We start from the raw sequence: 14,457 nt of genomic DNA, 5'->3' as shown, positions 1-14,457 counted from the left end.
GTTGGTTCCTGGGACAGTTGTCAACAGTCTGATTTCCCTTTACTTTGAGGAGACTCCTAATCATGGCTTGTTATATATCTGGGGCAGGGTGTGAAGGGTGTGAACCCAAAGAGCAATAAAAGCATACAACCCAAAACACACACACACTCAAAATTCTGGAGATCTACTTTTAAACAGAGCTACACTGCATCTGTGCACCACAAACCAAAAACACTATTTAATTAATTTTTAATAAAAAAAAGCACACTCCCCCATTCATCCATGTCCCCATTCTTTATTTTGCTGAGAAATCACTTTGAAAACCCCCCCCCCCCAGCATCTCTGGTCGTGGTAATCTTCAGTAAGGGCAGATGATTACTGCACCATTTGCTTCTAGGAATCAATCTTCCCTTAACTCAGGCATGCAGGCAGGAGGGTGTGCTTAGTTGAAAAAGCCCACCTCCCCTTCTGCAGACTCCTGGGATGTATAACATCATCATCTGGAAACCAGAAAGTAACTGAAGAAATGTAAACAAAAGTTGAAATCAAGTACATATGATATACTTTCCTACCTATTTACTAATGCTGGCAGCAAAAGGATTGTTGATTGACAGAGTGAAGCACATTTTAGAAATTATGACTTCCATTGATATTAAATTAGAAATGAAAAATCCAAATAGTCATAATTTCCCTTTGGGGGTATTAAGGTATTCTAAACATGCAGATGTACACTGACTACATCTTTTAATATACATAGTCAATGTACATCTGCATACTCACAATCAAATTCAGATTTAACCACAAATATAACTAAACCTGCTTACAGTTCCAGACACCGCTAGCTGGAGGTACATTGGGAGCTGCTGATGATGTGGACACCTGCACATAATGGAAGCATATAAAAGGACATCTGATGAGAAGCCAGGGATCAGAAAATTTCACACTGACACAGAATTTTATGTCCTCGGGAGAAAATCCAGAGAGCAATATGGCCAGGACAGCTGTCACCGCCCACCAATCCGGAAATCTTAAACTCATTAGTATTCAAAGAAACATTCTGATAGTCAAGAAAGTCATATAGAAAACTCCTAAAATAATTATGAATAAATTGCAGCATGAGATGACCTACTCAGAAAGAGTTATCAGTATGACTAAAAGCAGTAGCAGTATATTATTTATATATACATCTTATCAGCTGTTTACAGTATCCTAGAAAATTAATTAAAGCAGTATTAAACCCTTCCAGAAAAAAAAAAGATTTCTCTATTGTACTCCATTAACCATGTTTACTAATTTCATAAATGTTTAACTATTTTACTGGAGAATTCTCGTTTACCTTATACTATTGTCCTCCACTCCGTCCACCTAGTACAGCGCTTCCCCCAACTTCTGCTCTGGAAAGTGCGCACACAGCTACACTTCAATGCAGTGACTGAGGGAATACATCTCCCATCACAGCTTGTGCAGCATTCATTGTTTTCTCTTTAATAAACTTTATTGAATTGTGACAGACCCAACAGGGACAGGGGATTTTGGAGGGGACTAGGGTCTAGCCTTCTACCCACTGATTATGGCCCATGGAAGAGAACAGGGATTTTGTCTGCTTCTCCTGGTCAGAGCATGGAAAAGAACTCAGTTCAGCCTCTGATCACATGGAGAGAGCAGATCAGTCTGTGATGATGGATAATAACGTGATGAACGCATAGAGCGAGACTTGGATTAATTCTCTGAATAAAGACAATAAAGCTTCCCTTCTGGAGTGGATGGAAAGGTGTAGTATTGATCTGGTACAGGTTAATGGACAGAGGAAATAAGGTGGCCCTCCTGTAGACTGGGTTGGAGAAGCTCCTCCAAAAGACCCTGTCCCGGTTGGGTCTGTCACATTGCTCATATGTTAAAATCCAGTGGGTGGAGAGAGGTGGGCAGCATACAAGTCATCTTGTAGCCCCACTGTGCAGCCTGTGCCTGTTTGAGCACAGTGTGGCAAAACATACATTTGCAATTGCAAGAGTAGGGCACGTGCACATGTTGTAAGGCCCCACTATTACAAGGAGCTAACACAATAAAAGTTTTAGAGTTTTGAAAAGAAATGAATTAGATTGATCCTGACATTATCAGAAGACAATAACAGCAATATTAAGGGGTATACTATTTTACGAGTACATTATACAAATTTCTTGTACAATTTTCCTTTAGATTTACCAAAACCAATAATATGAGGAGCTAAACACTTTCAACTTGTATGCAATTAGGCAGGCCTTTGCATTACAGAGGTGAAGGTAAATCTAAAGAAAATTAAATAAGAAAATTGTATAATATATGACCAGATTTTAGTGTGGCTATGTGATAGAATATTCGATGACAAAGGTTTAATAAAACTTTAATCAGCAGATCCAAGGAACAAGTGAAACCAAATAGTAAGCTGCTACCGCTAACCCTAATCAAGCAACACTACAGCTATGCTACAAACAATCAACATATCAATCAATTCACTTTACTTCTAGAGTAGTCACGGCCACAGAGCTCACACTTGCTCATAGAGGTGGCCTCTGAAAAACAGTGTTGTGAAACTTCTCGAGTTTGCCTGCAGTATCACCAAGATTCAAACTGACATTGAATGTCGTAGTCTGATTGATGGCTCATAGAGGTGTCTTAATACATTGAACTATTAGGCTTTCAACTAGGGAGAGACAGTATAGTAGCCTACAGTAGGTGTGTTTGGGAATGTCTTTGCTGGATTACAAATTGGTAAGTAAAGGGAGTTCCCAGATCATCTAATTACCATGAAAATGTGGCGACTGGCTTTTTTTAGTTCTTTTAGTATAATATTTGCAATAAAATGATGGTTACTCACCACAGGTAGAGGCAATACAACATAATGTATATTACACAACTGTTTTGGGTCATTTCTTCTCATCAGTGCTATATATGAAACAATGACTTGTTCAAAGAGCAAGAATTGCAAGCAGAGTCAGGTAAATCTTTATTTATGAGTCCCTATGGGCCAATCAAACCCTAAGACAGCAATGGGCAGCACACTATATATTATATACACGTATATATATATATATATATATATATATATATATATACTGTATTGTAAGTGTTTTTTTTGCATATTTGTCACACTTAAATGATTCAGATCATCAAACAAATATTAATGGTGCACACAGATAACCCAAGTAAATACAAAATGCAGCTTTTAAATGATGATTTCATTTATTAAGGGAAAAAGGCTGTCCAAGCCTGCCTGGCTCTATATGAAAAAGTAATTATCCCCCACCCCCTTGCTAAATCATGAATGAACTGTGATTAACAACATTTATTGGACAGCTGAGTTAAATTACATTTGCCACACTCAGGCCTGACTAGTGCCAGACCTGTTGAATTAGGAAATCACTTGTTTGTCTGACAAAGTGAAGTACACTAAAAGATCTCAAAAAGTAACACATCATGCCGCATTTTAAAGACATTCAAAAACAGATGAGAAACAAAGTAATTGACATGTATTAGTCTGGAAAGGGTTACAAAGCCACTTCTAAGGCTTTGGGACTCCAGCAAACCACAGTGAGAGCCATTATCCACAAATGGAGAAAATCTGGAACAGTAGTGAATCTTCCCAGGAGTGGCCGGCCTACCATAATTACTCCAAGAGCACAAAGGTGATTCATCCAGGAGGTCATAAAAGAACCCAGAACACCATCTAACAAACTGCAGGCCTCACTTGCCACAGTGAAGGTCAGTGTTCATGATTCAACAATAAGAAAAAGACTGGGAAAAAATGGTATCCATGGAAGAGTTCTAAGGCGAAAGCCACTACTGACCAAAGAGAATACAAAGACTAGTCTCACATTTAAAAAAAAATAATAACCTTGGTTATCCCCAAGACTTTTGGGCAAATATTCTGTAGACTGATGACACAAAAGTTGAACTTTTTGGAAGGTGTGTGTCCCGTTACATCTGGCGTAAAACTAACACAGCATTTCATAAAAAGAATATCATACCAACGGTCAAACATGGTGGTGGTAGTGTGATTGTCTGGGGCAGCTTCAGGACCTGGATGACTTTCCATAATTGATGGAACCATGAATTTTTTGCTGTACCAGAAAATCCTGAAGGAGAATGTCTGGTCATCAGTTTGTGATATCAAGCTCAAGGGCACTTGAGTTATGCAGCAGGGGGTTGGGGGCAATTACTTTTTCGCATAGGGCTAGGCAGGTTTGGACAACTTTTTTCCCTTAATAAATGCAATTATAATTTAAAAACTGTATTTGGATTTACTCAGGTTATCTTTTTTTAATATTACAATTTGCTTGATGATCTGAGCAAATATTTTTTTAAAGAACTGTATATATAAATATATATCCTTTTCAATACTCCATAAATTGAATCCATTTAGGCGTAATCTACATCTCCAGTAAAAATCTTGAAAGCTAGTCTTGTGAAAGTAAATCCATCTCCAATCAAAATTATCTTCTTTCATTGAGAAGTAGAGTAGGAATGGAATACAGCTTAATTTTGTTTTCTTTTGCTGCTTGTGTCTCCATTCAAGAGTAAGGCTTTAACCATTTGCCGCCCGCCCTATGGCCGAATGGCGGGTGGCAAATATCATCAGCGTTCTGGGTGGACGCCCGCACATTCGCAGATTGCGCTCCTGCAGAGCTGCGCAGCGGCGCGATCTGTCACCGGCTGTGTACCTCCGACACGGCCGATGACAGATCTGAGTATCGGCCCCGTTGCCGGTACCATGTGACTTGCTGTGACCAATCACAGCAGGTCACATGACAGTTGTATACAATGGATGGCTTCATTCATGCCATCCATTGTATACTACTGCCTAGCTGTGAATGGTCACAGCTAATCACATGCACATGTCATGTGATTAGCTGTGGCCAAATCACAGCTAAGCACAGAAAAAAAAAAACCCTGAATGAATCGATGTCATTCAGATAAATGCTTGCTTATAGCAAAGTAATTCTTTGCTATAAGCAAATTGTGTAAAAAAAAACCCCCCAAAAAAACTGATCACTTCCCCAAAGTAGTACAATGTTACTATGGTAACATTGTACTACTTTGGTCATAGTGAAATATGAAAAAAAAAATCTTAAAAAAATAAAAACAAATTAATAAAAAATAATAAAAAAAATAAAAAAATATATAATTTTTTTTTTCATACTTTCACCAGTCAGTGTCCCTGATCACTGCCATGCCAGTTATATGATGACGCTGTACTGTACTGGTGACAATATGTAAAAACAAAATAGTGAAACTAATTTTTAAATTTTTTCATTTTCCGAAAAATTATGACAAAAAAAAATACAACTTCAAAAAACTCGCTATGCATCTTATGAAGTACGTCGGACTGTCTACTCTGCAAAAAGGGGTCATTTGGGGTATATCTGTACTGTTCTGACATTCTTGGGCCCTGAGTACTTCAGGATTGATCAATATTCAGATCTATACTATAGTTTGTGAACTCTATAACTTTCCTACAAACTACAAAAATACATCATAATTTGGGTTATTTTCACCAAAGACATGTAGCAGAATACATTTCAGCCTAAATTTTTGAAGAACAATTATTTATTTGCAAACTTTTATAACAGAAACAAAGAAAAACTTTTTTTTTTTTAATTTTTGGTCTTTTTTTGTTAATTTAGCAAAAAATAAAAACCCCAGCGGTGATTAAATACCACCAAAACAAAGCTCTAGTTGTGTGAAGAAAATGATAAAATTTTAGTTTGGGTACAATGTTGTATGACCGCGCAATTGTCATTCAAAGTGTGAGAGCGCTGAAACCTGAAAACTGGCCTGGGCAGGAAGGTGTAAAATTGCACGGTATTGAATTGGTTAAAGTAATGTTTTGTACCTTTATCTAATAAACATAGATGATTTTGTGCATTGTGCGATTGTCACTTACCTGGCCCATCCCAGCCATCAGTCACTGTCCCTGTTTGTGTTGTTTTCTCTGCCTGTGCTTCTCCATCTGATTCTGCTGTTCCATGACTGCCTTCTTCATCTCCTGAGTTCAAGACAATATGACAATATTGCATTAAAAAGAAGTCCACAACTTCCTCTTTGTTATAGCTGAACTTCAGACAAGAAGCTAAGTGCACAGCTCAAAAACATATATACTATGAAATCTAAATGATGTGTATTGTTGCCTATCCAGTCCTAAAATTGGCAAAGCCCTGGCAGAAAACACAGCTGGGTGGATGACACAACATACATTTAGGAATACAGCAGTGTCCCACCTCCCCCGTCTCAGACTTCTGACTGAACAGTGAAAGAGCAGCAGCAGACTGATGAGGTCACTCTGCTCTCTTCTCCTATTATCATGTTCCTTGTTAACACATCTGCACACAGCACACCTGATTGAAACCTTCTTCCTGCCCCTCTCCCAGTTAGTGGGAGAAGAAAGAAGAAAGTGAGACCCAGAGAAAAGAAAATGGACAAAGGGTCTGCATGACTAAAGGGAGAAATAGGTCAGAAAAGGGTTAGAAAATAAGAGTTTAATGTGGAGGGGGTAAGGGTCTTAGGGGTTGGAGGCTGAAGGTCAAATGAATGGAGTCGCAAGGGTTATTCCTGTGAAGGATGCTTGGTATTCATTTAGGAAAGTTTAGGTGAAGAGGAAGTTTCCCCACCCACCCATCCTAGAATTGATAGGTATCAATATAGGTATTGATTATATAAAAAAAAAAAAGAAACCAAAAAAATGACACAGTACATGGTGGGGGGTAAGTGAAAATTTGAATTATTACAAAACTGAGGGCCCATCTGGGGTATGGTGATTCCACTTGGTTAGTTATTGGTGGTTCTTCCAGCTAGACTAGGTCTCCTGGGGGAAAAAGTAAGAACGTGTGAGTTTGTAACATCTCTGAGATGACTGGGGTGCGCCTAAGGACGTGGGCGATTCTCGTCATAAATTGGACACAAAGACCCGCTCCTGGTTGCATTGTCAAATTTGTGTATTCTTTGTTGCGATGTTAATGTTAAGCTATTCATTTAATTTTCTAATTAAAATGGCTGCTGTGGTCATTTAAACCCATGTCACCCAGTCCATGTTAATATTTTAAGGGTAGGTAGAAGGACCTGATGAATCCTTTAGTCAAACAAGTCGGTACCTGATTCCTGGGCCTAAAAAGCATCTCTTGGATTCTCACACACACTATTATATTATCCCGAATATTGGTCCAATCACTGTGGACTTTGGTGCCAAAAATCACAGGGTGTGGTTACTCATCCAGGAAGTCTGCTGAATGCAGGAGATCTCACCCCATTAAGATTGGAGCTGTATCTTCCAAACATTGATAAACTCTGAAATTTTTGCAAATACTGTATATGTATTATTGATGCTAAAAGCTATTCTGTAGGAATTTGGCTTTCTATAGAAAATATCTTTGCTTGAAATCAGACTTTCTTAAAAAATTCAGTAATAAACTGAGCAGGGGCTGACTGACCATTTGGAAACTCGGGCGCTGCCCGAGGGCCCGGGGTCAATAGGGGGCCCCATGAGATGCCCCTGGTACCTTTTTCATAGGCTTTTTTGAGTTTGGGCAAGGACACAGGGGCCCCATGATCCCCTATTGCCCGGGGGCCGCATGAGTTGTCAGTCCGTCCCTGAAACTGAGAAATGTATACAATACTCTTTTATTTCTAAAGAAAAAATATTCCCAATCCAGCTGAATGATATACAGGATATTGTAAGGACTTTAGCAATTTTTTTTTTTTACTTTGAATTTTTATTGGATTTCACAAATTTGAACACACTCAGGCCTTTTGCAGTAATATGTCATATCAATACATTCCAATTGCACATCAAAGCATTGTAAAAGTAAACATAACAAAGAAGGATCCAGATGTAGCAAATACAATGCACTACGCTTCCATACCAAGAATATATGTATGGTAATATAATAGCCTGTGATAGATGTGACCTGCTGTCTTTAAGATATACAATAGAATGAAAAATAAAGCAACAATGAAAGATAACAAAAAAGAAACTAGTGATAGTATGATATGGGACACATCAATATGCAAAGTAACATCTTATACAAAAGACCATCCAATAAGGGGAAACAAATATGAAGCCTAGGACAATACCCTTTTTCAGGCAGAGACAGAATAAAAATGGCCATACATGGAGTAAATTTTGACCTGTTGCTGATAAACCAGCTGAAATTCAAGCCATGGGTGGCCCTGTAAGCATGCTTCCACCCAACATCCTTAGATGTGAAAATTGATAGAGCCATGTAAAAAATTGTCAGCCGAACAGCAGGTGCATCCAGTCAGCTGCAGTCACTGTTTAGGTATTCAGACAGCCACAGGTGTTGGCTTTTAGAATACATTAGCAGGCAGGGGAGATTCCCCCTTTCACACTGTTTACCAACGGATGAAGAAACTCTTAGGCAAGCTAAACATAATTCATTTGAATCACTCCCACCGATCTATTGTATTCTGTTGGCGGAGAGCCTTCCCCGCCGACAGAATACAATGGTCAGTGTTTCCGGCCATAGCCTGCGACACTGATTGCTCGGGAAAACCTGTCAGGTTGGTTGAAAAAAGTCAATTGAATTGTGTTTGTACACAAGTGGATCAATAGATCAACCTGTGTACAACCAGCTAGCCCATACATGGATTAAAAGTCAGGCTGTCCCTGCTGAACTGGCCATATTTCAATCCATGTATGGCAGGCTTTAAATTGTATGATCAGCTTAAAGTGAAGTTAAACTCACCCATCCTTCAATGATCCCTGCTCCTTGCTGGCGCCTGCATCTTCTGCTGGGTGTTGGTTTTCAGCTGTCTATATATCCAGTGTGGGATGACGTCACCAGGAGTCAGCCACCATGCATGCACAGGTCAGTTTACATGCCAGAGAAGGCAATGAGCAGGCAGGTAGGGGCATTTTATTGCAGAAGAGACACTGCACATCTCTTCTCTAATAAAAAGCCTGCCTGCTTGATGTTTTTGATAGTGGAACTTGAATTAGGTGTAAGGAGAGTATGAGGTAGTCCAATAATCAAATACAGTATGGGGTATATTTAGGGTGATGAACCCCCATTGCCCACAGAAACAAAATTAAGGTGTAGGGACTTCTTTTAAGAATATGCAATAACATTACAAAATAAAGGAAAATTTGATTGTTTCCACAATTTAGTGATACGCCTTCTGGCAGTCATAATATGTTTTCTGAAACTCTTCTTTTTCCCATCCTAGAAATGCTAATTCTGGTCCTACGGCATTTTCAATGCTCATGGACGTTATAGGCACTACAACAATGATTTGTAAAATGTTACACTTTATTGAATTTGCACAAACATATACAGAACATTCATATATACAATTGTTACAATTTTATATATGTATGTACTATATATGTTTGTGCATGTTCAATAAAGTGTTACATTTTCCGAATCATTGTTGCAGTGCCTATAAAGTACATAAGCTTTTTTTTCCCCTTCATTTGCAATAGTGAATACTAGGATGAGGCACTTTGGAGTATTTACTGTTCCCCCACAGTAACCACCCTGTGTTGGGAGCATCTATTTCCAGTCTACAATACTATGGCATTATCGGACCTCAACACTGAAGACAAAAATGTTACCAATAGCACATCTGCAACACATCTTATAATAATTATGGGCAATTTTAGATACACATGTTAGTGTATAGTACCATCTCACTCTCTTCTGATCAGATTCCCTATTTAGTGTACAATAAGAACCCATTCAAATCACCCACAGGCTGTAATCCAGGATTTTAGTCACTTTTACTGCCTGTTTTAGATGTGCCTGTTTTTTAGTTATTCATATTAATTAAACAAGCCGGCTCTTCTGTAGAACTGGTTGTTAAGTGAAACAATCTACGCTCATTATCACCACCTTATCAGTCTAAGTGCTATATTTATATGGCTCCATGCACACTGGGCATTTTAATAACGCTGGTAATGTTAACTGTGTAAAGTCACAGTGTTTTTCTGTGTTTTTTAGCATTTTTGCATTAGTGTTTAGTGGCGTTTTGCCATGTTTTTCAGTGTTTGCGGTTTTCAGCAAATTTGTTGCTAAAAAAAAATCCAAAAATGTCAGTTTGCCACGATTTACTGTGTTTTGCTGCGTTTTTCAGCGTTAGAGTGTTTTTACAGCTAAAAACTCCTCTAGAAACCCACGAGTTCTGGGGTTTTTTCCAGCCAAAAAAATGCCCCTGTCAAAAAACACTGATTACAGTCTATGTGTTCACGGACACATAGGATAACATGCTGGGGAGTTTACTGGCTGTAGAAAAAAATGACATAAGCCAAAAACAGCAGCTGTAAAAACATCCAGTGTGCATGAGGACTAACCCTCCATTCACATCAAACCCGACTTTGAAATCGTGTGGCTTACAGTGAAGTTGCACAATTTCAAAGTCGGGGACCTGCCGATTTCACGTGCGATCTGATACAGATGTCTATGCAAATCGCACCAAAAGTAGTGCATGTACTACTTTTGAAATTGGTGCCAAGTCAACCAAGTCGAAATCGCACCGATATGACAATTGCAGACAACATGGTGCGACTTGGCATGCAATTTGGATGTTGCAGGGCATGCAAATCGCATGCCAAGTCGCATCCAGTGTGAACCAGGGCTAAAGCAGTGAATGGTAATGAATCGATCACAGTCATTCAAAATACATGCACTGGGAAGATTCATCTGCAGTGAATGTTTGGTGAATGACAAATTCCCCGCTTTATTAATACACACCCAGCCTCTTTATGCCATTATCTGTGTCTAAGTATTTGACATTTTTAGGCAAAAATGATTTTTTTTGTACAAGGAATGGCTATAGTTTGAAAGTTTATAGTTTATTTTAAGAAGCTGAACAACACAATGTTTAATAACCAAGCCTTGTTTTTCTTCCTAAGCCTTGTGTACAGGAGCTATAGATGTCTAAAGTTTCCTAAAATATTTGTTGACTCATGCAAAAAAACAAAAAAATACCATTCCAGTATTTAAAGAAAACTTTAACCAAAGAGCTAAATACATATCGAAATCAATACACATGTAAGGCAACTGTATTTTACCGTTACAGGTGTGCAATGCAGTATTTCATTTCATGCAATTCCTTGTCTCCCCGCCTGCCTTACCTGTCTGTCTGTAGACAGGTGCAGTCTTGTTTCTCCACTGTAGGTGGCGCTCATTTGGAGCAGCAGTACAGCTGGAAGACGAAGTCAAGAGAAATTTGGTTTCTCTATGATTCCCTTGAGCAGCGTTCCGGTTGGCTACGTTGCATCCAGGTGACCCCCCGCAGTCATCTTGGGTCATGCAGAGTCTTTTTAAGCCCTTGCCCCCAAGTTTTGGCACACATTTGCGATGTGGCTAGTGTAGGGTGAGCATACCCACCAGTCAGGGACAGCACTAGTGGTAAGGACCACCCTTACAAATCTGCCTTCCGCACCTACACCTCCTCCCTCCACGCAGCCAAACAAGCCTACTTCCTGACCCTCATCAAGACCCTCTCCTCCAACCCTCGCCGACTCTTCTCCACCTTCAACTCTCTACTCTCCCCACCCCCACCTCTACCCAGCACCTCACTCACCACCCTTGAGATTGCCAATCACTTCAAAAACAAGATTGACACAATTTGCAAGGACTTTGCCGCAACTCACACGCCCTCTCAACCCGTCCCCTCTCACACAGCTACCCCCTCATCCCTCCTCCCCCTCGACATAACCCGCAGGGACTTCGTCGCTGCTCAAACTCCCTTGCACATGTTCTGTCCCCCTTTGTAATGTACAGCGCTGAGCGAACTATTGGCGCTTTATAAATACTGTATAATAATAATAATAATAATAAAAAGGTCAGGTTCCATAGGAGTAGGGCCTATGTCTGCAGTTCAGCAAGCTCCCTCTTGAGTTAGACCAGCCAGGGAGCATTCCACCACCCTTGGCAAATGCTCTGCCTACTACCGCTGACTCTCTGTTGCATTGACTGTAAGTTCCCGGAGGGGTGAGCTCCCCCGCTGGGTTGTTGTACTGAGCCTATACAAGTCTAAGAATCCTCCCTATCACCCCTTAAACAGTGCTCTAATCCAGTAGCTGGATGCTGAGAAGCAGAGCAATGCATTAAGGGGTAGCTGTGTAAAGATTATACCTCCATTCCTGGAAGTACAAAGCTTTTTTCCAGCTCTAGATGGTGACCAGGACAGAAAGAGAGCAAATGGATAATACATCCTCCTTAAAGTCCAACTCCAGCCTAAAATGTTTTATTTGTTTTGGCAGGCATGGGCAAGGGTTAGTCTCTTTCATTTTTTTATTGCTGTCCATGTCTATATTGGGGAGATCTCTCTTCACTTTTTGTCAGGAAAGGACACAGTGGGAAATTTCTCCGAGAACAGATACAGATAAAAACACATATCTTGTAGAGCTGGGAAAGGTTAGAACTTCTGAAAATGTCCTTATTGCTGCTTGTTCTTTCCTTTTTGACAACCACATTCTTCATATATTGCAAGGGTGTCACAGGACAGAAAGCAAGAGAAAACCTCCCCAATGGGGTCACAATCAGAAATACAAACCTGGCAGAATTGTAACTCTTTCCTACTCTTTCAAAAACAAGTAAAACGATTTTTGTCTGGAGCTTGGCTTTAACTTTGTCATCTGAAGCGAGCCCCTTACTTCACACTGAATGATCAAAGTGCAGAGTTGCTGTAAATCTATTAAAATATGAATACAGAGCATGTCAGGAGAAGTGAACTTAAATGATAGGCTGGTGTATTGGACCGAGAAAATGACAAAGCCGGGCAGAAGAGATAATGTCCAGCCAGCAGGACGGGTCCACCAGCCATTCGCACAGGGGCTGTTCAATCAGCTCTATCAGTGATCTATCAGTGTCCTCATTCTAGACATAACCAGGAGTCAAAGACTCAGGTCAATAAGCTTATAGGCGATTTGCACAAACATCTCCTGCAGCAAGGTAAACTACAATGTCAAATTGGTTTTTCTTCTAAGTACGCCCTTTTATTTATTTATTTAAGCACCCTTACTAATAGCATTAACTTACAAAAAAGAATTTGCTTGGTGTTTGCTAACATCAAAAGATGGAGCCCCTTTCCATTTATTCATTTCTCTCTATTCATGTCTTTAAAAGAACTCCACTAAATTACCATAATGCATCACACCCTATTAAAAAATACTATAATATGTAAAAATAAATAATGATTAATGAGATTCTCATGCATCTAACAGTTGGCAACACAGTGATAATTAAACATTTTTGATACCCCTCAGCATTCCTCTGCTGTTTTTTTTAAACGTGGTAGTAAACTTAAGCATTACAAAATACGCTGGTCTCTCCTGTCATTGATGTCCCCCCCTGCCTGTCAGCAGTAATGTGACCTGAGTTGTGCATACGCAGCTCAGACCGAATTTACAGCCCGCTCTCTGTGTTGCAGCAAAGTGACTTCCGTGAGCATGCACGGAAGTGATGTCACCGCAGCCCGGCCATACAAGTGGCTGAAGATTTGAAACCTGGAAAGAAGACCGGGTTAACGGGAAAGAGTCAGGAACCAGAGAGAGCCATGACAGTCCAGTGCTGGAAGGCTCCGTTGGTTGGTGTTTCATAATTATTTTTTTTGTTTACAAACAATTTTATTGTACGAAAGTAGACTGTAAAACAACAGTACATTTACAAATGATACATACAGCAGAAACAAGGCACTTTTGAAAAGTTCAATACAGAAAAATATATTAATGTAAGAAAGAGAAGAAATAGAAAAGAGTAGGTTGCAAGTACATGAAATACATTGATGATAAGGTAGATTGAATGATATATCCATCAACAGTATATGCCAGTCAATTTTCAGTGGGGATGTTGTTAATTATGCAATAAATGTCTATAATCCCTCCATGACTCCCATTTTTATCAAATAAGTGCATCTTATCCAGTAGGGTATAATGAATACATTCCATGAGCATTACAGCATCTATTCTGTGTAAAACGGACGCCAAGGGTACAGAATTTACCTCCAATGTAAGGCAATAGACCATAAAGTGGCAATACATATAGTATGTATTAATCTCATAGTGGCATCAGAGACCCCCGGGATATGAGCCCCCAATAGACAGGTCTGTAAAGACAATTGTACCAGGGTACCCACCAGTGAGGTAGCCACCTCAGATATCTTGTGTTTCATAATTATTATAATTACAGGTACCTATATAGATCCGTCAATTTACGCAGCGCTTTACATATGTATTGTACATTCACATCAGTCCCTAACCTGCAAGGGGTGTACAATCTAAGGTCCCTAACTCACATTCATACATACACATACTATGGACAATTTAGACAGGATGCAATCCATGTACTAATATGCGGTGCATACTAGTGCATTATCACTTAAACCTTCATGAGGGCACATTTTATTTTACCTTATTAAGAGTTTTTACTACCGCTTTAAAGGTGTTTGGTTTCAGTGTTATCAGCCTAGTAAGGTATTTTTCAG

The 14,457-nt window shown here is 39.5% G+C and overlaps 1 protein-coding gene across 2 annotated transcripts in view; it reads right to left on the bottom strand.

The window, feature by feature from the left end:
- ZFPM2 (zinc finger protein, FOG family member 2) overlaps positions 1 to 14,457 on the bottom strand; it is a 542,561-nt gene that overhangs the window by 416,755 nt on the left and 111,349 nt on the right. For both annotated transcript variants that reach the window (XM_089655914.1, XM_089655913.1), the window contains exon 3: positions 5,900 to 6,001. In XM_089655914.1, the coding sequence (XP_089512040.1) occupies positions 5,900 to 6,001 (102 nt within the window). The remainder of the gene's footprint in view (positions 1 to 5,899; positions 6,002 to 14,457) is intronic.

The sequence above is a fragment of the Staurois parvus genome, unplaced genomic scaffold (assembly GCF_062004578.1).
Source record: "Staurois parvus isolate SC_StPar_1 unplaced genomic scaffold, SC_StPar_1.0 ptg000876l, whole genome shotgun sequence".
NCBI lineage: Eukaryota > Metazoa > Chordata > Amphibia > Anura > Ranidae > Staurois > Staurois parvus.
This window is presented reverse-complemented; position numbering and strand designations above follow the sequence as displayed.